At 44.6% G+C, this 25,746-nt stretch overlaps 1 protein-coding gene across 5 annotated transcripts in view; it reads left to right on the top strand.

Annotated features, from left to right (window-relative positions):
• The window catches only part of IL16 (interleukin 16), a 154,399-nt gene that overhangs the window by 73,997 nt on the left and 54,656 nt on the right, over window positions 1-25,746 (top strand). For 4 of the 5 annotated variants that reach the window (XM_088472854.1, XM_088472853.1, XM_088472855.1 and 1 more), the window contains 4 exons: window positions 961-1,109; window positions 4,687-4,797; window positions 18,557-18,671; window positions 19,803-19,876. In XM_088472854.1, the coding sequence (XP_088328980.1) occupies window positions 961-1,109; window positions 4,687-4,797; window positions 18,557-18,671; window positions 19,803-19,876 (449 nt within the window). Of the gene's footprint in view, window positions 1-960; window positions 1,110-4,686; window positions 4,798-18,556; window positions 18,672-19,802; window positions 19,877-25,746 lie in introns of those variants that run through there. The other variant, XM_088472857.1, reaches the window with a different exon arrangement.

Genomic DNA, 25,746 nt, shown 5'->3' with positions numbered 1-25,746 from the left:
CAATAATTGCTGAATGTATGATGTCTGCAGATGTCTTTAACATGATCGGGAAAGGAGAATGCATGTGCAGCACATCAGACCTCGATATGACTGGTTTAGAAGCATTTTAAGCCGTTCATTGGCTAACGCTCCTGCATAACACTATACAATTGTCTGGGGCGATCACACAATTATCGGCTGATCGGCTGATATTTGTATAGTGTGTACCCGGATAGTAAAAAGGGGCGCACTTTTATCAATACATGCGGTCAAGTCCCAGAAAAATGCAGTTTTCGGGGGTTTGACTACATTTCTGATATGCACAAAGCTTCAGAGAGCAAAGCAAGAAAAGCTTTCCTCAGTTTGGAATGATGGGTAATGCTACCTTTAGATGGTGTTACCCAATGGAAGCCTATGGGCTTCTTTCCACAAAGTGCTGTGAGAGGGATCCAATCGGATCCATCTCAGCACCCCCTGCGACGTCCTGTGTATGCGCAGAGGGACTTCTGGGTCATAAACTTGGAATGCCCTCTCTCGCAAAGGACAGCTCTTACTGGGAGAACTCTTACTGGGAGAGCTCTTACTGGGACAGCTCTTACTGGGAGAGATCTTATTGGGAGAGCTCTTACTGGGACAGCTCTTACTGGGAGAGCTGTCCTTTTTGAATTTTGTGAATTTCTTCATGCATACCGGTGTTATGAATACTGGCATACATGCAATGAGTGGTGGGATACACCGCATGCAAACAATGCGATGCTTGCTGCATCCTACCCATGGTGTCATGTATAACGCAGGCCATGTACTGTAGCACGCCAAGTGGGTCAGGGTACACTATATAAAATAAAAGGTAAACATTTTAACATCTTTTTGTATAGTTTACTTTTAACACAGTTATGTGTACACTTATAAACAATCAACAACTATTTCTGCTGTTGCGAATTGTCTCATGAGTTTTTTCTTCTGCTTTGCTTTGTGTATTAGGTGTCAACCCTTACTGGATTGGTGACATAGACCCTTCGGCAACTAAGCAACAACAACAATCACTGTACAGAGAAAGACAACCTCCAAACCTATCTAGCAACAGGAAATCTTTATCTCAACAGCTAGATTGTCCAACAGGGGCTGTCCAGGTGGGAAGGAAAAAGAGAGAAAGAGAGAGAGAGAGAGAGAGAGAGAGTGAGAGAGTTTATTCCATTCACTGCATCATTTATTACTGCTACATTTATTTAAAACTTGGCCAATGTACTATTATTAAATTGCCCATTTTTGGTGGTTGCAATATGTAATATGTTGTGCTTGGTGGCCAACCATCAGTAAATGTACTGGCAACCAGTAAAGAAATTATCAAATGTTTTCCTGTTGGTAAGAATTATATTGGTAAAAAATATATAATACAGGGTATTTCCCTCGCTATTGGCCCCAAAGTTTTTCTTATAACTTTTAAAGTAATTGACATATTTTAGTGAAATGTGACACAGACATACCTTGGTCTATGAGAAACATGAGGAAGTCATAGCAAGTGATGAAAGTGTTCACCATTAGCATTCAGACCAGCTGTTCATGCATGTGTGAAATGATAACCAGCTGTTCTCCACCTTATTCAGCAGCGCAGTCCAAAATTCAAAGATGGGAGCCACACCAACTGACAGGGAGGATGCCAGTGAGGATGGCAGTTGGTGTGGTTCCCCTATTTGAATTTTGGACTGTGCTGCAGCCTCACCTCTGGAGCTGCCACTGCTAGTCAGTAGGTATTCCTGCTTCAGACAGTGGTGTTGTGTACTGAGGCGTCCACATTCATCATGTCTGTGTGTTACGTGCCCATATGAACATTTAGCGACTCAGTTTTCCAGTACGTCTGAACAATAAATACATGTTGTTTAGCTGTATACCGGTTCATTACGGCACATAACACACAGACGAGATGGGGCTGTGTGAAACTTCACTTTATGTCAATTACTTTAAAAGTTATATGAAAAACTTTGCGGCCAATAGTGAGTGAAGCACCCTGTATAATATAGTAATGGGTTATGATGAGTACATTATTTGTAGGCCCTGAATCCCCTTTTTGCATTTAGGAGTTATGAGTTTTCCTTATTTTTGGATTGTTTGAAGAAATAATGTGTTAGTAAAAAATGCTGCCTGTCAGTAATGATTTAGGAAATTATCATTAGAGAATATTTTCAAGGTTGCCAACCTTGGTGACAACCTGTGCATGCACATGCAACCATTACTATGATTGATTCTATAGAGATAATACTCTCCTACTTTTATGCCTTCAGAGCGCACCTTTTGTTGAGCAAATCAATTTAATGTTGTGTAAACAAACCATGATTATAGTTTTATTTCCTCTTAATTTAATTATTCATTATCTGACTGTTATTAATAAGATACACTTTTAAGCAACATAACAATCTCCTATACTGTGGTTCTCAAATCCAGTGCTTAAGTACCCCTAACAGATCATACTTTAACCTGTGCACAATTGAAGAAATCCAGAAAAAATGGCCTGTTAGGTGTACTTGAGCACTGGAGGTAAGAACTACTGTCCTAAACAACTAAATACTTTTTATCTAAAGTAATTAAAATAAATCAACTGCAAAAAAAACTTATTGTTGCATACTTGCCTACTTTGAAAAAGCATTTCAGGGAGATTGTGAAGTAATCACAATCTAGTGTACTGCTACATCTGAGAGGCGTGTCATAGAATTCATTACATCCAAATGTAAATAAGCCCCAAAGCAGTTAGTAAGATCTACATGTTAATGAAAACACACTGATACTTTTCTGAAAATGCATGTAGCCATAGGGAAATGCAGGGAAATGATAGTAATGATCCCATTTGAATTTATATACTGTAACTGGTTTTTTATATATGTATAACAGCTTCAAAATGGGGGTAAGGTGCAATCACGGAGATTGCTAGGGGTAAATTTACTAAAGTGAGACTTTTTAGAAGTGAGTTTTAGAAGAGATGTTGCCCATAGCAACCAATCAGATTCTACTTAATATTTAACTAGCACCTTCCAGAAGATAATAGCTAGAATCTGATTGGTTGATATAGGCAACATCTCTTCTAAAACTCACTTCTAAAAATTCTCACTTTGGTAAATTTACCCCCTAGAAGACTCTTCTGGGAGTCAGGGAGATTGCTGCTATTTTAGGGAGTCTCCCTGACAATCAGGGACAGTTGGCAAGTATGTATTGTTGTTAATAAACAAATGTTATATCATTAGGCTTCCAATAAAAAAGTTTCTTTGTTTACCTCAGAGGGTTACGAAACTGACATTGTTTACACAGAGAATTGACTTTACCATTTTCTATTGTGGTTTTATTTCGCTATATTGTTAGTCATTTGTTTTGCCATTAAATTAAAAAGCTGTTTTGTCTTTCCTTATCTTTTTGAAGTTTAGCTTTGTTATGAAATTAAAAAAGTGTGGACACGCAGGGCCTAAAGCAGAGTTGAACGTAGCCCAGTAAGCGGAGCGTATCTTCCGTGTTCACACTGCACATACAAGCACGGGTGATTCCAAGTCATACGCATTTCAGTCGCACTTCCACTTGTGACTGACGAGGCATAACTGGGTGCTAATGGGGCATTCTCTTGTAGGCAAAGTTAAGTGAGGGTTGTCAACACAACTGCGGAAGAGTAAATATTTGAGGATATAGTGTATATGCGAAACTGGGTGCTCCTGAGTGTAAGCGGGCCCTGTAAGTAGGTGGTTTTCCATAGTGAAAACCAAATTACTGTGGAAGAAATGGATATTACCGTACTCTAAGGCGCTACTCGGATGCAACCAATAGTAGGTCCAGTGTAATAGGTTCACATATTAGGAAATTCTACCTGGAGAGAAGTGTGGAGCTAGCGGGTGTTGGCTGCAGGATACCCGGGTTGCCCTGCAGTGGAGCCGATAGCTTAACCCAAACAGGGAGGAACCCCTGTAGGTGAGCTTGGGGTCCAGGAGATGACACAGGTGCAGGTTGCCAACACGTTTCGAGACGTAAAGTCTCTTCCTCAAGGCTGCTCCGGGTAGGATTTCCTAATATATGAACCCATTTCACTGGACCTACTATTGACGTTGTTTTTACCTGTATATACACTGCCAGTATTTAACATACCAAGTGTATTCTAATTCTGGGAATTCAAACCATATGCGGTAAAACCGCCCTGTCTTCCCTTGACAATTGATTACTGCATTGTATAATTTGGACTCATTCAATTCGTGTCCTAATGTGATTGTGATCCATTTTGTACTCATGTTTTATTTTATTTTATTGAATAAATGTATATGTTTCATGTTTAAACTCTGAGACCCTGCGACTTCATCTGCTTCATATTGGTTGCACCCGAGTAGCGCCTTAGAGTACGGTAATATCCAGAAGAGTAAATATGCCTGTTATTTGTATTTCTCTTATGCCTGGGTAAAAGCCCTGGTTAAGCCATGCCCTTTATGGCGACAATATATGAAAAGTAACGCCAGTTGCAAACAAGAAATAATAAGGTGCAACTACAATTACAAATAAACCACGTGTGCAGCATCTTTTGCACTTGTGTTTGTGTACCCTGCAGCACACCTAAGTAGAGTCAAACAAATGTATTTTCATTATACTTCCTATTAGGGGGTTGAACAAATCAGTTGTATGAATAAAAGGAGGATACTGTAAAGTGGGAACATCAATGTTATCTTATTTAATCCTCCGTGCTTACAGGGTGTTTCCCGTTCATCAAGGTCTCTGAGTTCAGCACAATTGATGAACATCAGAAGCTCCACACAAGCCTCTGTTATTTCCAATATCATTTTAATGAAAGGCCAAGGCAAGGTGAGTTCCAATTTATCATTATTATTATTATTATTATTATTATTATTATTATTATTATTATTATTATTATTATTATTATTATTAACATAATATGTATATAGGCATGGCAGGACTTCTGTTATTGACAAAATAATGATCCATGTAATATTTTTTGTCTACATTATTATTATTACTACCAGTTATTTATATAGCACACACATATTCCGCAGTGCTGTACATAGAATATTCGGCCATTCACATCAGTCCCTGCCCCAGTGGAGCTTACACTCTATATTCCCTACCACATGCTCACACACATACACACTAAGGGTAATTTTTGTTAGGAGCCAATTAACCTACCAGTATATTTTTGGAGTGTGGGAGGAAACCAGAGCACCCGGAGGAAACCCACGCAAGCACAGGGAGAATATACAAACTCCACACAGTTAGGGCCATAGTGGGTATCGAACCAATGACCTCAGTGCTGTGAGGCAGTAATGCTAACCATTACACCATCTGAAGCTGAGGCAGGATAAAAAGGAGATTCATGTTCATCACTATGTAATTGCTGGACTGCTTACCCCAGTTTTCCTGTGACTTTAAGGTTGTGTAAGGAGATAGTAGATCACACTGTGGGCCTGATTCATTATAGATCACAACTGCAACAGTTTACGCAGATAGGTCAATGATGCTTTACCGCAGATGCATCGCAATGCGCGTGCTTGAGTTAGCATTGCGATCGCACTGCTATCCCCTATGCAGATACAAAACCATCGCAGACGGGATGGGACATCAGGGTTTGGGGGGGTGGGGGTGACGGGGGAGTGTTTGGAGAAACGCAGGCGTGCCTGTCTGTTTGAACGCTGTTGCATGGGCGTGCATAAATTAGCCACTGCGACGGCACACGTAACTTGAGTGCTCACAGCGTGCAACGAGGTTAGCAATTTCTAAGGAAGGTCAGACCTGTTGTAATTGTGCGTGAGGGGCCGATGTTACCTATGAATATGTAGGACTGCAAGGTCTTACAGATGTGAGATAGTGGTAGTGGGCATCTCTATGCTGGCTGTGCGACGGCTTTGCCATTGCATTAAGTATCATAATTTCGCAACAGATCTGTGTGCATAATTGCAGCTGTGAACGCAATAGCGATCCATAGTTAATCAGACCCTGTGTACATATTATACCACAATATCAGGGTTTGTGTTAATGATACTACATATATCTCTCTATGGGACGCAGTTAAGATGCCAACGGTCGGGATGCCAGCAGTTGGGATGCCGACGATCTAAATCCCGGTGCCGGAATCCTGGCCCGCGGACAGAATACCAGCACCAGAATTAGGTTTAGGCACCACCGGGGTGGGAGGGGTTTAGGCACTAAGGTGGGAGGGTTAGGTTAGGCACTAATGGGGTTGGTTAGGGTTAGGATGCAGGACGGGAGGGTTAGAATACTTACCAAGCCCCTATCGGTCTTCTGACCACCGGCACCCTGACTGACGGTCTCCCGTATGTATTCCCTATTCTATCTATCTATCTATCTATCTATCTATCTATCTATCTATCTATCTATCTGCTGTGGCCTTGTCTATGTGCTACACTAGAAAAAACAATTTAGATACACAGTGCGCAATAAATACTGAGGTGCAGCAGGTGATGAAGACACAAAAGGAGTAAACACCCACACAACTCCAAAAACATATAAAATAACAATAATATGTGAATCCACCTCTAGCGCTCCTCTGAACCCAAATTCACATCAAACCATGTGGTAGATATATTAAACTAATGATCACCATGAATGAGTCCACTTGATAGTAAGCAAATGTACACCAGGTCCAATAGGAACTTCTTATACACAGATGATTGATGACATCTAAAAAAATTCCTCCGTTTGTGTGTTATTAACACCAATAGGGGGAATAAAAGAGAAGACAAAAAATAGTGCAGATCAAACTTGGACATATAGGTTTTAATGACAAGTTTGCACTTACAACATGCAGGTTTAAACAGGCATTTGTTTAAAAACATCAATGGTGGTAGGCTGACAGCACTCCCAATGACTCCATCCTTCACCTTCTAGATGACAAATGAGGGAAGGCAATAGCCCAGCTCCGGATACTCGGATATGCCACACAGGAAGGGGTACTCCAGGAAGCGCTCCACCACTTAGCCCACGCTTAACGCGTTTCGGAACATCAGTCCTTCATCAGAAGCTTCTGATGAAGGACTGATGTTCCGAAACGCGTTAAGCGTGGGCTAAGTGGTGGAGCGCTTCCTGGAGTACCCCTTCCTGTGTGGCATATCCGAGTATCCGGAGCTGGGCTATTGCCTTCCCTCATTTGTCATCTAGAAGGTGAAGGATGGAGTCATTGGGAGTGCTGTCAGCCTACCACCATTGATGTTTTTAAACAAATGCCTGTTTAAACCTGCATGTTGTAAGTGCAAACTTGTCATTAAAACCTATATGTCCAAGTTTGATCTGCACTATTTTTTGTCTTCTCTTTTATTCCCCCTATTGGTGTTAATAACACACAAACGGAGGAATTTTTTTAGATGTCATCAATCATCTGTGTATAAGAAGTTCCTATTGGACCTGGTGTACATTTGCTTACTATCAAGTGGACTCATTCATGGTGATCATTAGTTTAATATATCTACCACATGGTTTGATGTGAATTTGGGTTCAGAGGAGCGCTAGAGGTGGATTCACATATTATTGTTATTTTATGTGCTACACTGGAAGTTGCAATGTTAGAAGACAATCCCGCTATAATTGAGCTTTATACTTTAATATGCCATCATCGCATAGTACATTATAATACAATATAGGTATCAGGAAAGCACCTTGAAGCTGGAACTTGATAACACCGTCAAAGGCTACAGTTAAAAGATTAGTGTGGCTAGTGCCTCTGGTTTAAATAAGAAATTTTAGAAAGACTGGTGTGATAAGGACAATTTTAAGGTGAGAAAAGCATTACATTAAGAAATCACAACAGTAGAAAATTAAACTAAATGATCAAAGAAAGAGCGGCTATGCATGTAACTGGTATGTATTACTGCCGGACCTAAGCCCGGAAGAGAAAATCCCGACACCAGAAGGCCGGAAGCTGAAGAACCCGACTAAGCTAAGTAAGTACCCTTACCCTCCCCAACCCCTAACCCTCCCTTAGCAGTGCCTAACCCTAACCTCCCCCTGGGTGCCTAAACCTAACCCCCCCTCCCTGCACCCTAAACCTAACCCTCCCGGGGGGTGCCTAACCCTAACCTCCCCCCGGTGGTGCCTGACCCTAACCCCCCCTCCCCCTAGCCTAACCCTAACCTCCCCCTATTGGTGTTTGGTGTCACTGTTCCTCAGCAGCTTCTTATGCCAGTGAGACATGTCCGGCACCCCCTCCCCCCCTTCCCACCCACAACTCCCCGTCCCACTCCTTGCTGGCAAAAGCTATGGTTGCATACCTGTGGGGCGGGCCAGAGTATAAGTGCGGCTGCAGATCTTCCAGGAGCTGGATGTCAACAAGGATGCACCAGACGGAGCTGCGGATAAGAGTGCATGGGAGGCGGGGGCCTGGGGCACCAGCGACTGAGTCTGGGGGCAGACTTTTAGTGGAGCAACTTCCCGGCATGTGAAGCAATCGCCAGTAGACTGGGCATTTTGTGATTTGTAGTCCCACCACAGTCTTACAGTATCTTAACTAAAACTCACTCCTCAAAGCCCCCACATCAGGTTTTACATAGTATTAGCTACCGGGGCCAGTCTCCGTAATGCAGATACAGTACATTCGGGGGATTCTATAAATCTGCAGATATCTCCCGTAAAATGTTTTTTTTTCTGGGGGGGATATCCTGCAAATTTACTTTAGTAAATAGGCCTGATAGAAACATAGTCACATACACAAGGGGGGCACCAAATGATAACTTGCCTTCGGGCATCTGGGATGAACTTACGCCACTGTAAATCTATCTATCTATCTATCTATCTATCTATCTATCTATCTACATACATACATAGCCAGTACAGCAGAGTTGGAAACAGGCCAGTGTGTGGGGGAGGGAGCATATGAGCAGACAAGCACCAGGAAGGGCTATATATTAGGGGTGTGCACCGGCCACTTTTCGTGTTTTGTGTTTTGGTTTTGGATCTGGATCTTTCTTCGTGTTTTGGATCTGGATTGGTTTTGCCAAAACCACCCTTCCGTGTTTTGGGTTCTGGGTTTTGTGTTTTGGATCTGTATTTTTTTGAAAAAAAGCATAAAAACAGCTAAAATCACAGAATTTGTAGGTTTTTCTGCTCCTATGCTATTATTAACCTCAATAACCTTAATTTCCACTCATTTCCAGTCTATTCTGAACACCTCACACCTCACAATAGTGTTTTTATGTCCAAAAGGTTGCACCGAGGTAGCTGGATGACTATGCTAAGCGACACGAGTGGGCGGCACAAACACGTGACCCATCTAGGAGTGACACTGCAGTGGCAGGCAGGATGGCAGTTAGAAAAACTAGGCCCCAAACTGTACATAATGCAAAGAAAAAAAGAGGTGCAAGATGGAATTGTCCTTGGGCCCTCCCACCCACCCTTATGTTGTATAAACAGGACATGCACACTTTAACAAATCAATCATTTCAGCGCCAGGGTCTGCCACACAACTGTGGCTGAAATGATTGGTTCGTTTGGGCCCCCACAAAACAAGCTGGCAATTAATGTGTCCCTGCACAAACTGGCTCTACGGAGGCAAGATGTCATCCTCATCCTCCTCATCCACCGATTCCTCACCCTCTTCAGTGTGTACATCCTCATCCTCACAAAGTATTAACTCGTCCCCACTTGAATCCACCACCACAGGTCCCTCTGTACCTTCTGGAGGCTGGTCTCCCTGGAAGAGCTGATAATTCATTTTGATGAACATCATCTTCTCCACATTCTGTGGAAGCAACCTCCTACGCCTTTCGCTGACAAGGTTCCCGGCTGCACTAAACACTCTTTCGGAGTACACACTGGAGGGGGGGCAACTCAGGTAAAATAGAGCCAGTTTGTACAGGGGCCTCCAAATTGCCTCTTTTTCCTGCCAGTACAGGTATGGACTGTCTGACATGCCTACTTGGATGCTGTCACCGATGTAATCCTCCACCATTCTGTCAATGGTGACAGTATCATATGCAGTGACAGTAGACATGTCAGAAATTGTTGCCAGGTCCTTCAGTCCGGACCAGATGTCCAAACTTGGTCCTGCCTGCCCTGCATCACCGCCAGCGGGTTGCTTAGGATACCTAAGTTTTTTCCTGGCAGCCCCAGTTGCGGGAGAAAATGAAGAAGGAGCCGTTGACGTGTCACGTTCCGCTTCAGCTGACAGTGTGTTCACCAGCAGGTCTTTGCACCTCTGCAGGCTTGTGTCGGCCGGAAAGAGAGACACCACATAGGCTTTAAACCTAGGATCGAGCACGGTGGCCAAAATGTAGTGGTCTGATTTCAACAGATTGACCACCCTGGAATCCTGGCAAAGCGAATGAAGGGCTTCATCCACAAGTCCCACATGCCGAGCGGAATCGCTCCGTCTTAGCTCCTCCTTCACTTTCTCCAGCTGCTTCTGCAAAAGCCTGATGAGGGGAATGACCTGACTCAAGCTGGCAGTGTCTGAACTGACTTCACGTGTGGCAAGTTCGAAGGGCTGAAGAACCTTGCACAACACGGAAATCATTCTCCACTGCGCTTGAGTCAGGTGCATACCCCCTCCTTTGCCTATGTCATAGGTGGATGTATAGGCTTGTATGGCCTTTTGCTGCTCCTCCATCCTCTGAAGCATATAGAGGGTTGAGTTCCACCGCGTCACAACCTCTTGCTTCAGGTGATGGCGGGGCAGGTTCAAGAGTGTTTGCTGGCGCTCCAGTCTTCGGCACGCAGTCGCTGAATGGCGAAAGTGGCCAGAAATTTTTCGGGCCACCCAAAGCGTCTCCTGCACGCCCCTGTCGCTTTTCAGAAAATTCTGCACCACCAAGTTTATTGTGTGAGCAAAACATGGGACGTGCTGGAATTTGCCCAGATGTAATGCCCGCACAATATTGGTGGCGTTGTCAGATATCACAAATCCCCAGGAGAGTCTAAGTGGGGTAAGCCACTGGGCGATGATTTCCCTCAGTTTCTCTAAGAGGTTGTCGGCGGTGTGCCTCTTACTGAAACCGGTGATACACAGCGTAGCCTGCCTTGTAACGAGCTGGCGTTTCTGAGATGCTGCTACTGGTGACGCTGCTGCTGTTGCTGCGTAAGGTGATACATCTACCCAGTGGGCTGTCACAGTCATATAGTCCTTAGTCTGCCCTGTTCCACTTGTCCACATGTCCGTGGTTAAGTGGACATTGTGTACAACGGCATTTTTCAGGACACTGAGGACACTTTTTCTGACGTTTCTGTACAGTCTCGGTATCGCCTGCCTAGTGAAGTGGAATCTAGACGGGATTTGGAACCGGGGACACACTACCTCCATCAATTGTCTAAATCCCACTGCACTAATGGCGGATACCGGACGCACGTCTAACACCAACATAGCAGTCAAGGCCTCAGTTATACGTTTTGCTTCAGGATGACTGCTGTCGTACTTCATCCTCCTCGCTAAGGACTGTTGGAGGGTCAATTGTTTAGTAAAAGTAGTGGTGTTCCTACTTCCTCTCTGGGATGATGAACGACTCCCAGCAGCAGCAGCAACAGCAGCAGCGGCAGCAGTAGGCGTAGCAATGCAGGATCCTCCGGAGGAATCCCGGATAGGAGAGTCAGTCATGCCAGTGATATGGCCTGCAGGACTACTTCCGATCCTGACTAAGGAGGAAATTGACGAGGAGGGAGTTGACGGTGTGGTTTGCAGGCGCTTGGATACAACAGGACAACGGGATTTAGGTGTCCCTGGACTGCTTACGGTCTGAGCCAAAGTTTCTGAACTTGACAGTAACTTTTTATGAACGCGCTGCAGGTGCCGTATAAGGGAGGATGTTCCTAGGTGGTTGACGTCCCTACCCCTACTTATTTCACCTTTACATATGGTACATATGGCAAGACAGTTGTTGTCCGGATTTGGATAGAAATATTGCCAGACCAAAGAGGTGGAATGTTTGGTCTTCTGCCCAGGCATGACCGTGATGGGCTTTTTCATCCCACGGACAACAACTGTCTCCCCCGGAGCCTGATTTAAACAAACCACATCACCATCAGAATCCTCCTCGCCAACTTCCTCCTCAGCGCCAGCTACACCAGTATCCTCATCCTGTTGTACTTCAACAGTGACATCTTCAATTTGCATATCAGCAAGTGGACTGTGGGTGCTCCTTTCAGCACTTGCAGGGGGCGTGCAAATGGTGGAAAGAGCCACCTCTTCCCGTCCAGTGCTGGGAAGGTCAGGCATCGCAACCACCACCACACTTGGACTCTCTTTGGGGATTTGTGATATCTTCTTAGAAAGCACAGTTCTTCGCTGTGCTTTTGCCAGCTTAACTCTTTTGATTTTTTTAGTGGGAGGAGTGCTTCCATCGTCATGTGAAGCTGAACCACTAGTCATGAACATACTAGGGATCGACCTTAGCCGTTCCTTGCCACTCCGTGTCGTAAATGGCATATTGGCAAGTTTACGTTTCTCTTCAGCTGATTTAAATGTCTTTTTCAAGGTCATTTTCCTGAACTTTGCCATTTGGGATTGTATGTGCCCTCTACTATGACATTGGGCATCGGCCTTGGCAGACGACGTTGATGGCATGTTATCGTCTATGTCATGACTAGTGGCAGCAGCTTCAGCACTAGGAGGAAGTGGTTCTTGATCTTTCTCTATTTTATTTTTATCGGAGAAAGTTTGGTCCTCCATTTATGTTATATCGATTTGATATATACGTGCGGCTAAACACAGAAAATAAATTTTTTTTTGGTTCGGACTGGAGTGTACTTTGTGGGTTACAGCACCCTTTAACGGTCAAGCCAGCCGGCCCTTTACTTATGACACAGGCGCACTCTTGGCACTACTTTGTTGATGCACGTGCGGCTACTGCGCACACAATTCACAAACACAGAAAATAATTTTTTTTTGGTTTGGACTGGAGTGTACTTTGGGGGTTACAGCACCCTTTAACGGTCAAGCCAGCCGGCCCTTTACTTATGACACAGGCGCACGCTTGGCACTACTTTGTTGATGCACGTGCGGCTACTGCGCACACAATTCACAAACACAGAAAATAATTTTTTTTTGGTTTGGACTGGAGTGTACTTTCGGGGGTTACAGCACCCTTTAACGGTCAAGCCAGCCGGCCCTTTACTTATGACACAGGCGCACGCTTGGCACTACTTTGTTGATGCACGTGCGGCTACTGCGCACACAATTCACAAACACAGAAAATAATTTTTTTTTAGGTTTGGACTGGAGTGTACTTTCGGGGGTTACAGCACCCTTAACGGTCAAGCCAGCCGGCCCTTTACTTATGACACAGGCGCACGCTTGGCACTACTTTGTTGATGCACGTGCGGCTACTGCGCACACAATTCACAAACACAGAAAATAATTTTTTTTTTGGTTTGGACTGGAGTGTACTTTCGGGGGTTACAGCACCCTTAACGGTCAAGCCAGCCGGCCCTTTACTTATGACACAGGCGCACGCTTGGCACTACTTTGTTGATGCACGTGCGGCTACTGCGCACACAATTCACAAACACAGAAAATAATTTTTTTTTTGGTTTGGACTGGAGTGTACTTTCGGGAGTTACAGCACCCTTAACGGTCAAGCCAGCCGGCCCTTTACTTATGACACAGGCGCACGCTTGGCACTACTTTGTTGATGCACGTGCGGCTACTGCGCACACAATTCACAAACACAGAAAATAATTTTTTTTTGGTTTGGACTGGAGTGTACTTTCAGGGGTTACAGCACCCTTTAACGGTCAAGCCAGCCGGCCCTTTACTTATGACACAGGCGCACGCTTGGCACTACTTTGTTGATGCACGTGCGGTTACTGCGCACACAATTCACAAACACAGAAAATAATTTTTTTTTGGTTTGGACTGGAGTGTACTTTCGGGGGTTACAGCACCCTTTAACGGTCAAGCCAGCCGGCCCTTTACTTATGACACAGGCGCACTCTTGGCACTACTTTGTTGATGCACGTGCGGCTACTGCGCACACAATTCACAAACACAGAAAATAATTTTTTTTTAGGTTTGGACTGGAGTGTACTTTCGGGGGTTACAGCACCCTTAACGGTCAAGCCAGCCGGCCCTTTACTTATGACACAGGCGCACGCTTGGCACTACTTTGTTGATGCACGTGCGGCTACTGCGCACACAATTCACAAACACAGAAAATAATTTTTTTTTGGTTTGGACTGGAGTGTACTTTCGGGGGTTACAGCACCCTTTAACGGTCAAGCCAGCCGGCCCTTTACTTATGACACAGGCGCACGCTTGGCACTACTTTGTTGATGCACGTGCGGCTACTGCGCACACAATTCACAAACACAGAAAATAATTTTTTTTTAGGTTTGGACTGGAGTGTACTTTCGGGGGTTACAGCACCCTTAACGGTCAAGCCAGCCGGCCCTTTACTTATGACACAGGCGCACGCTTGGCACTACTTTGTTGATGCACGTGCGGCTACTGCGCACACAATTCACAAACACAGAAAATAATTTTTTTTTTGGTTTGGACTGGAGTGTACTTTCGGGGGTTACAGCACCCTTAACGGTCAAGCCAGCCGGCCCTTTACTTATGACACAGGCGCACGCTTGGCACTACTTTGTTGATGCACGTGCGGCTACTGCGCACACAATTCACAAACACAGAAAATAATTTTTTTTTTGGTTTGGACTGGAGTGTACTTTCGTGGGTTACAGCACCCTTAACGGTCAAGCCAGCCGGCCCTTTACTTATGACACAGGCGAACGCTTGACACTACTTTGTTGATGCACGTGCGGCTACTGTGCACACAATTCACAAACACAGAAAATAATTTTTTTTTGGTTGGACTGGAGTGTACTTTCAGGGGTTACAGCACCCTTTAACGGTCAAGCCAGCCGGCCCTTTACTTATGACACAGGCGCACGCTTGGCACTACTTTGTTGATGCACGTGCGGCTACTGCGCACACAATTCACAAACACAGAAAATAATTTTTTTTTGGTTTGGACTGGAGTGTACTTTCGGGGGTTACAGCACCCTTTAACGGTCAAGCCAGCCGGCCCTTTACTTATGACACAGGGGCACTCTTGGCACTACTTTGTTGATGCACGTGCGGCTACTGCGCACACAATTCACAAACACAGAAAATAATTTTTTTTTAGGTTTGGACTGGAGTGTACTTTCGGGGGTTACAGCACCCTTAACGGTCAAGCCAGCCGGCCCTTTACTTATGACACAGGCGCACGCTTGGCACTACTTTGTTGATGCACGTGCGGCTACTGCGCACACAATTCACAAACACAGAAAATAATTTTTTTTTGGTTTGGACTGGAGTGTACTTTCGGGGGTTACAGCACCCTTTAACGGTCAAGCCAGCCGGCCCTTTACTTATGACACAGGCGCACGCTTGGCACTACTTTGTTGATGCACGTGCGGCTACTGCGCACACAATTCACAAACACAGAAAATAATTTTTTTTTAGGTTTGGACTGGAGTGTACTTTCGGGGGTTACAGCACCCTTAACGGTCAAGCCAGCCGGCCCTTTACTTATGACACAGGCGCACGCTTGGCACTACTTTGTTGATGCACGTGCGGCTACTGCGCACACAATTCACAAACACAGAAAATAATTTTTTTTTTGGTTTGGACTGGAGTGTACTTTCGGGGGTTACAGCACCCTTAACGGTCAAGCCAGCCGGCCCTTTACTTATGACACAGGCGCACGCTTGGCACTACTTTGTTGATGCACGTGCGGCTACTGCGCACACAATTCACAAACACAGAAAATATATTATTTTTTTAGCACTTGGGGGGAGCACCCCTGATGGACAGAGCACCCCCTGGACAACACTACAGCACCCCTTTAGGACTGGGACACTGCACAGGACTTTGGAACTGACTGCACAACACAGTCCAGCCAGCCCCTATGGACTTTGAAGTAGTGGACACAGCCCCTATTAACAACAGCAGCACAGCACAACACAGCCAGCCCCTATGGACTTTGAAGTAGTGGACAACAGCAGCACTACACTACACTACACTACACAGCACTAACTCCCACCCTCCCTCTTCACTGTCCACAGCCGAGTGAGAAAATGGCGCCGACGCGGGTACCTTATATAGGATCCAAAACCCGCGAGACTCGGAAGGCGGGATGATGACGTTTTGCCTCGATGTCAGATCCGAGTCAGGCGGGAAAAGTCGAGCCTGACTCGGATCGGACTCGGATCGGGGGGGCTCGGGGGGGTTCGGATTTCAGAAATCCGAACCCGCTCACCCCTACTATATATAGTGTATATATAAATATATACTCTATGTAAATGTATATGCTGTATACAGATGGGCCATCGGTATGTGCATGCCTAATCTGAAGTCAGAGCATGCACAATACTACAGAGCAGTACAGTCTTTTGATACACGAAAACACTACATTGTGTTAATGCAGACTCTGGCCCTCATTCAGAGCCACTCGCTATTTGCGGTCGTTCGTTCTAAAACAAGGGGTGGCTATTCAAATGAACCGTTCGCTGTTTGCGGTCTGTTCACGCCTCTATGTCTGAACGAGCGAACAAAACTTGCATTCATTTTTTGGAAAGATACGCCCCCTGGCTGCTCGCATCCTACGTCATGTCCGCTATTAATCGAGTACATCGACATGGGTATGAACTGCTCGCTATTCTTGGGGTTGGTGTTTGCTACCACAATTTTGCGAGCAGTTCTGACTATAAAATCACCCAGTGACGTGGTCAATGACGCTGCTGTTTTAAATATGCACACCCATAAAACGCCCGTTTTGACCTTTAAGCACGCCTGCGTTCTGATTTCCACTCCCCATTTTCAAGCACCTTCCCCTGTTACCACCCACATACGCCTCTTTCTGTCACTCAAAATAGCAGGCATTCGCTATTTTGCGAGCACATGAATTTCGGCCGCACTGACTGGTTAGCGCATGCGTATAACGATCCGTACGCATGCGCAGTTGGCCAAACATCGCTCGGAGCGAACAAACTGCCGCTTACGATTGGCTCTGAATCAGGCCCTCTGTCCCTGAGAAATTTTTTACTGCATAGAGGGGAAAAGTTAGTTAAAATTGATAATAATAGCAAAATTTTTGGACAAAAATATTCAAGACAATATCGCGTTTATTGCAAAAAATAAACCCCTATGAATGTAAATATTCCCACTATGTACTAAACTGAATCCACAGGGACAGCAGTAGCAATAACCGCTTTCCCTGTGAGCTTCTTCCCCGGCATATTGGAGGAGTCTGGGGAATCTAACACTGCGGATGTGCGTAGTGTCAGTTTCCGGAGAGGGATCGGAAAATCTCTCTCCTGTGAGTAAAGCCTCCATAAATTTATAGTGGTTTATGCCATCTAAAATAAATTATCAGGGCTAAACTCCAAAAAGCTTTGCTTTCGGAGCCAGGTACATAGGGGTCAGATCGTAGTACCCATTGATAATAATGGGGACAGACTGCGATCTGCAGAGCTTATTAGCTTTCTGCCAGAGATTTCTGTGAAATCTGCATAAGGCTATTAGCGTATAGCAACAATTCTGGACAAAGTTCTCATCAGACGGCACTGACCCGGTCGCTAAGTTGCGGTCGCTCGCTCTGAGCAATTTTCGGCCATCTGCGCATGCGAATAATTTGCAGTGCGCGTGTGCAAACCAGTCATTGCGATCTGATTTTGGTTGCTCGTAAGCCACTATCAGGTCGCTGCTTAGAGTGACAGATAGTGCCGTTTGTGGGTGGTAATAGGGGAAGGTGCTTGTGAACGGGGGAGTGGATGTGCGAACGCAGGTGTGTCAGGCCGCCAAAACGACGTTTAAAGGGCGTGCATAAATAGCAAAGTAGCGTCATTGTACACGTCATCTGCATGTATTTCAGCCAGCACTGATCGCTGTGCTTGCGGTGGGTTAAGGCAACCCCAAGGGCTGCGAGCAGCTCCGATGGCTCATGATGGACTCAATTAATTGTCCAGCATGCCCGTCCGATGCGATATTTAGCGGGTAAACTGTCGGCCGCATCTGGCAGTGTATGCCCAGCGCAGCCGACAGACAGACATTTCCTGTGTTCCTTCCTACGGAAGGAACAGGGAAATGTCTCCGCCCCGGGGGGCGGAGCACGGATGTCGGGCTATACACTGTGAGATTTCTCTCACAGTGTATGCCGGCGACTTCTGCGGCTGGCAGGCTGCCAGATAAAATGCCTGTTGGTCTGACAGGCATTTTATCTGGTAGTGTATGCCAAGCATTAGAAACATTCATAAAATCTGGTGAAGTGTATTAATATAGGATCATACAACATACTTATTATTTCACAGATCAATGCAGAATATGGAGTGGAATCTTTATTAACCCTTTGATGCACATATCTCTAGATTTACTACACTACTGTACACACATCTCAGACGGTCTGGGGCTGCTGGCCCTGGTTCTAGTGCAAGAAAATCAGTGGAATTTTTATAACACTGTTTTGTTACCTTTAATTTTTGGCAATAGAAAACCATCCTTATTATAAGTTGTATGTATTATTGTGTCACATACTACTATAATGGAATACTTTTGTTTCTCAGTTAAAAATTAATAAGAAAGTTCTAAAGATCAGACAGTTATGTAACTGTGATTAATCGTTGTTAGGGATTGGGATTCAGTATTGTTGGCGGGAAGGACAGCATTTATGGACCAGTTGGCATCTATGTAAAAACGATATTCCCAGATGGAACAGCTGCTGCTGATGGAAGACTACAAGAAGGTAACTGTTTCCAAAGTGTGTATTCCTCACCTACATGTCCTTGTTGTGTATATTATTATTAGCTGTTATTTTTAAGGCGTCAAATGGTTTCTTCAGTGCTGTACAGGAAATATACAGAGTAACATTAGTATACGGTAGTAAATGTAAGATGACATATCTTAGGAACAACATAGAGCAATAAACCAACAGAACTAGGTTAGGATGCGGACAAGGGGCGAGGTTTGGTAACTCTTGATGGGCAAGCAGAGGTAAGTCACAGGGAAGGGAAGGTAAAAAGATGAACCAATGGACAGTATTTAGTAACGGTTGCAGATGGACATGTAGGAATCAGTAGGCTAAAGTCATATGAAGTCATGTGGCATTTGGGAGCAGAGTGGGGGTGTTCCTGGCCAGCGTTCCCTGAAATGGGGACGTGTCTCCTCCATTTTCCAGGAGTGACGAGGCCAGGGTCTGAGTCAGTGGATGCATATTTTCTGGCCTTGCAAGCTGCCAAGAACCAGCCAGGCTGAGTGAGTCTCAGCTTATGTAGCCTGGCCAAAGAAGCAACCATTGTGATGGATGGTCGCGACGGTGATCCGAGGCAGCATCTACAGAAGCTGCATTCGGATCGCAGATACAGCAAGGAAATGTCATTTTCATACACACACCTCCTGCTGCATTTGCATTTGTGTTGAACAGTATTGCACAGCTGCTTCCTTGAGGATGTGTGCAATACCGTCCATCTCTGAATCGGGCCCTTGGTGTGCACTGTGCATACACGATGCAGAATAGGATCCAACTTTGGTTACACGCCCATGACATTACTACAGAGTTTTTCTCGTGATCACTCTGGTATTCAGGCAATGAATTGGAAACTAGACAGGACCTCTAGATGGTGACATGTGGACGTCAGTTAGAGCTAGCTGGACCTTAGCTTGGCTCTGTGCATACTGCACCTCCTAGTTTTTCTTATTGTCACAAATATAAAACATTGGATACTCTTCCTGTCTCGCTGCTACATTCAAATGACTCGACCTTACCTAAAAAGATAACAACAACATGATCCCTTCATACATCTCAGATCTTTTCATCTCGCCCTCTTAGATCTTCTAATGGGGCATATAATTAACTTTCCAAAGTGTTTTATTACAGGGGATGAAATTGTGGAACTGAATGGAGAGTCAATGCATGGTCTAACACATAATGATGCTTTACAAAAATTTAAGGTGAGTATTGTCATTATATGCTGCTCATGATTTTCCTCTAGGCTCTAGGAATGTAGGTCTACACTATAACAGAGGGTGTCAATAGCAATGAGGAAGAATGCAGAGGAGACTTCAAGTGCACACATAAGAGCTGATGAAGAGAACCCAATTTAGCCTTACTTAGACCTGCATTGTGTGCATGGGAATGTGCATGTTTGCCTGTATGCAGACTCATACGCATTTATACAACTGCACTACCCCTATACATACTGTATTGCTTTCATTGCCCACTACCACCCAGTTTGTGTTGCATATGGCTCAGCATTGCCACAGATGCATGTGCTTGGCTGCAGAGTATGTGCATCCGCAAAGCTGACTCCGCAGTGGTCCTGTATATACAGAACATAAATCGATTATTCCTGCTTTTATTTACATCATGCCGCTATCTGTGCAGTTCTGCACCTATTTGTACAGATAAACAGACAGCACTAAATAACAGATTGCGGGAGAGGACAATTTGTGCTCCTTATGATGGGTGTAGCTAGATGGACGTAGGGCCTGATTCAGAGTTATACGCCAACCCAATGGTTGGTGTACAACTCCAATGGTTGCCGATTGGTGCATGCACAAGATCTGTACTGTGCATATGCCAATTTGTGTCTGTGACGACGGTCGCAGTGCCCCCTAAGCCGCAGCATGATTGACATGCTGCGGCCGTTTGGAGACGGGGAAGGGGCGGCAGGGAGGAGCATTTTTGAAAACGGAGTCATGTAGCCACCTATTTTTTTAAGTGTGCTGAGGCTGGTTTCTATGTCTTCTGACAGAGCTTCAATGGCCCAGGAAGCGTGAATTTCAAAGGAATCCTCATTAACTTGAGGGCTACTTAGATGGCTGATGTTGACATATACGGGATCCAATGGACGCAGCAGTGGATCACAGAAGCCGGCACAAGACACCTCCTGCGGCATTAGTATAATTGTGCATCACCGCTGCATACAAAAACGCAGCGACAATACAAATAGCATACAACTCTAAATCAGGCCCTAAGTCAAATCTGTGAATTCCATGCAGAATAGCGATTGGATGTGTGGCAGTTACATGATGTTCCAGTCGGATTATGTGCCACCTGTTGCTATTGTTTCTCCCAGCTGATAAAATCATGCCCAATCGCTTGAATTTATACAATATGTTATTTTTAAGTAATATTGGACTCCTTATAATATTCTTGAACATTTAGAAATACTAGAATAAATAAATCCCCCATGGCAAAACTATGTAGACACTGGCTCAAAATGCACTGCAGTCAGCTAATACAATTAATAAAGAATGCTATTTCTGTAATATTTAAAAACAATTTATTAATAAAAAATACAGTAAAAAAATAATACCAAACTAGATCACAATGTGATTTCATATATCAAACACTTGATTGCTAACTATCAATTATACCTAATATTAACTATTAACTATTTGCATTTATTCTGTTAATTTTTATTTAAGAAGGGAAAAAAGTCACTCTCTAAGATAAACTGTCAGTGGGATGCAGTCAGCATCCCGGCGAGCGGTATGCCGGCGGTCCAAATACTGGCGCCGAAATCCCGACAGGTCGGGATCCCGGCACCAGTATCCTGACCGTCAGCATCCCGAAGGTAAGTATCAGGGTGTTAGGGGGAGATTAGGGTTAGGGTGCGGGGTTAGGGTTAGGCACTAGGGGGAGGGTTAGGGTTAGGCACCGGGGAGGGGGTGTTAGGTTTAGGGTGCAGGGAGGGGGAGGTTAGGTTTAGGCACCAGAGAGGGGGTGTTAGGTTTAGGGTGCGGGGAGGTTAGGGTTAGGCACCGGGGAGGGAGGGAGGGTTAGGGTAGGGGTTAGGGTAGGGGTCAGGAAAACACTTACCGTGCGTTCCTAGGGGTGTCAGGATTCTGGCTGTCGGGATGCTGCTGTCTGTATTCTGACCAGCGGCATCCCGACAGCTGGGATTTCATCCCAACCCCGAGATAACAAATCCTTTAGAGCCTACAGATAGAATGCATTAATTACATGAGACGATTGTCGTCAGCATAATAAGAAATACTGCATGTGATGAGTTAGGCAAGAACACAGATAAGTAAAGTATGCTTACAAAACCTTTCCGGGACAGTACTTAAACTGTGCTTAGAGCCTCCCAAAGCAGTGAATAAATACTGTGCGGACCAGGGCCGGGTTAAGGTTTGTGGGGGGGCCCAGGGCTACTTACATGTTGAGGCCCCTACTAATGATATTGTCACAATGATATACTGCCAATATTATTGAAAGGTACAATGTGCAAACACTCCGAGCATCGCAAAACTACCTCAGCCAGCAGAAAATCATATGGAAATAAAAGGATAAAGCTGTTTGCTATATAATATCTTCTTAGTGACCTACAAGTTTCGTTTGATAGGTTATGTTATTATTTTTTATTATTATTTTAGATGTAATTATGGAAATAGCACTTTTTATTAATTTTACCAGCTGCCTGCAATGCTGTAAGGGGCCGATGCAGAGTAGAATGCAAGTCAACTGTAATTGTTCCTGTATTGCGTGCACAGAGCTAAATGAATACATTCCCCCGTATATAGAGTTGTACACACATATCCATGCATTTGGTTTGATGCCCCTCATCATAATCACTACGCAGTTGCAACAGCCCAATACTAGGTACAAAAGATCATCTGAAAACAGGAATAATTACATTTACGCACAACTACAGTTCTACACACCCTAAGTGAACAATATCCATATTACAATCCAGTTACACCCCTTCACTCTCTGGAAGAAGCTCGTAGAAGAGGCACAGCTGGCCACTTCAGGGGGCAGGGCCTGGCTCCTATGTCACTAGGCCCCGCCCCATCACGGTAAACTGCCACAAATTGGGCGACTGAGATCTCCAGCAATTATCTCTCTATCCTGCCCACTTCAATAGGAAGTGGGTGGGATGTGGGAGATTCGGACACTATTCCGGGGATGTGCAGTGCTACCCAAAAATTCAGGAGCCTCCCGCAACTTCTGGGAGAATGCTGATACCCCTCGTGTTAAGCCCCAGAGGGTGCACTTAACACCTATTTTTCCTCAGGAGCTGTGGGAAAAAAAATCTAGGTTAACTGCACCCTCTGGGGCTTAAAGCGCGGGGCAATTAATAGATTCTGGTCAATTCATTCAAAAGCCGTAGGTTTACTGCAAGGAAAAAATGCATAATAATTGAATAGCTCTGGGCATTAAATCTGTGCAGTAAACACTGTGGCTAATTGGATCTGTCTCCTAAAGGTGCATACACACCAGTGGCGGTTCTAGGAGTGGGCTAACAGGGCAGTCGCCCGGGGCGCCGGCCCCTAGAGGGCGCCACTGAGTCCACAGAAGGTAAAAAAAAAAAAACCAGCGCCGGTCCCCCCCGGGCACCCGGCTCCCTCCCTGCAAAGGCAGCCGAAGTTCACTCCAGAGCTCCAGCTCCCGCATAGAGCACTATGGGAGGGACGTCATGTATTGTGTTTGTATTTTTTATTTTTCAGAAGGGAAGCATGGGGGCATTACTACTGAGGGCATGTCTATTAGGGGGCATTACTACTAGGGGCATGTCTATAAGGGAGCATTACTACTAGGGGCATGTCTATAAGGGGGCATTACTACTGGGGACATGTCTATAGGGGGGCATTACTACTGGGAGCATGTCTATAAGGGGCATTACTACTGGGGCATGTCTATAAGATAAGGGGGCATTACTACTGGGGGCATGTCTATAAGGGGCATTACTCTACTGGGGGCATGTCTGTAAGGGGCATTACTACTGGGGGCATGTCTATAGGGGGCATTACTACTGGGAGCATGTCTATACAGGGGCATTACTACTGGGGGCATGTCTATAAGGGGGCATTACTACTGGGGGCATGTCTATAAGGGGCATTACTACTGGGGGCATGTCTATAAGGGGGCATTACTACTGGGGACATGTCTATAAGGGGGCATTCCTACTGGGTGCACTACTACAGGGGGCACTAATGGGGGCATTCCAACTTTGAGCACTACTATAGGGGGCATTCCTACTGTGGGCACTACTATAGGGGGCATTATTACTGGGGCACTACTAATGTGGACACTACTATAGGGGGCACTACTACTGTGGGCATTGTATTAGGGGCACTACTACCCAGTACTGTGGGCCTTGTGTATAAGGGGCACTAATTTTGGCATTGCGTAAAAGGGGCACCAATGTGTGTCATAACTTGAATAAGGGACTAATGTGTGGCGTAATTTGAATTAGGGATACTGTATTATAAAGGGAATTACTGCATGTGGCATAATGTGTTATACAGGGCATTACTGCAGGTGGCATAATGTGTTATAAAAGCCATTACTGCATGTGGCATAATGTGTTATACAGGGCATTACTGCGTGTGGCATAATGTGTTATACAGGGATTACTGCGTGTGGCATAATGTGTTATAAAGGTCATTACTGTGTGTGGCATAATGTGCTATACAGGGCATTACTGCGTGTGGCATAATGTGTTATACAGGGCATTACTGCGTGTGGCATAATGTGTTTATAAAGGGCATTACTGCATGTGGCATAATGTATTTATAAAGGGCATTACTGTGTAAGGTGCATTACTGCACATGGCAATTATTTGCCACGAGGGGAGAGCTTGGGGGAAGCTTCATAAGTGCTGGGCACGCCCCACAGCTTGATGAATCTGGGGTGTTCCGCAAGGACACGACCCCTCTCCGGAAGCGCGTGTGCTTTCAGCGCGTGCAGAGGAACGTCATCTACAAAATGTTGGTTTTTTTTGTTTTTTTTTGGGGGGGGGGGGGCGCAACTGTGAACTTTCGCCCTGAGCTCCACAATGTCTAGAACCGGTCCTGATACCCACACAACGATTTTTTTAACGATTATTGTTAACGGTATCATTTATTGTTCAATCATTGAAAAAATAGTTCACTTTCTGAGTTAAAATGATGAACGATTATCGTTCATGTGCGTTCACGTTTGTAGTTTGTAGTACAGTCAGACTGACCAAATCAACGATTTTCAGTAAGGGAATATACAAAAATCGTTTGTAGTTCAAAAAAATCGTTCATTACATTTAGTTAATGAACGATTTTAGTAAACGATTTTCATTAATTTTTCCCTTGAAAAAATGAACGAAAATCATTTACTAAAATCGTTCATTTACTAAATCGTTGTGTGTGTATGCAGCTTTACAGTTAGGAGCAAATCTAGCTAAAAGTGCACATTTTTACCTGAACAAACCATGTTGCGATGCAAGGGTTGCAAATGAAAACATATTATTTTTTCTTGTATACAGTTAGCTTGCTTTAGCATGTACTGTAGCACACAGATACTGAGCATCTTTATGTGTACACAATACCCGTTTAGATTCCTCTGCAACTGAAACAGGCTTTGCTCTAAATGAAGCCCCCAATATTTATACTGTACTGTGGCATTGAAATAATATAAACAAAAAAGGCAATTTTCCCACCAGGATATTTTTTTTACATACTGTACAGTAATTTTAATTTGCTTGGTCATGAACAGTGTATAGAATAATATAAACAGGCGATGTACTCAACTGACTACAAGGGGTATATTTTCTAAAGTGAGAATTTTTAGAAGTGGAGATGTTGCCCATAGCAACCAATCAGATTCTAGCTATTATCTTCTAGAAAGTGCTAGTTAAATGTTAAGTAGAATCTGATTGGTTGCTATGGGCAACATTTCCACTTCTAAATACTCTCACTTTAGTGAATATACCCCCAAGTGTTAAGGAGCCTATCCATTACACGATTTTTAGAACGATCCGACCAAAACCTCCTGGTTTTGGTCGGATCGTTCAAAAAGTCGTCTAATGGATAGGCTGCAAACATCCTGCGCCGCGCAC

Source organism: Taudactylus pleione, unplaced genomic scaffold (genome assembly GCF_031769625.1).
Source record: "Taudactylus pleione unplaced genomic scaffold, aTauple2 ptg000129l, whole genome shotgun sequence".
NCBI classification, from domain to species: domain Eukaryota; kingdom Metazoa; phylum Chordata; class Amphibia; order Anura; family Myobatrachidae; genus Taudactylus; species Taudactylus pleione.
This window is presented reverse-complemented; position numbering and strand designations above follow the sequence as displayed.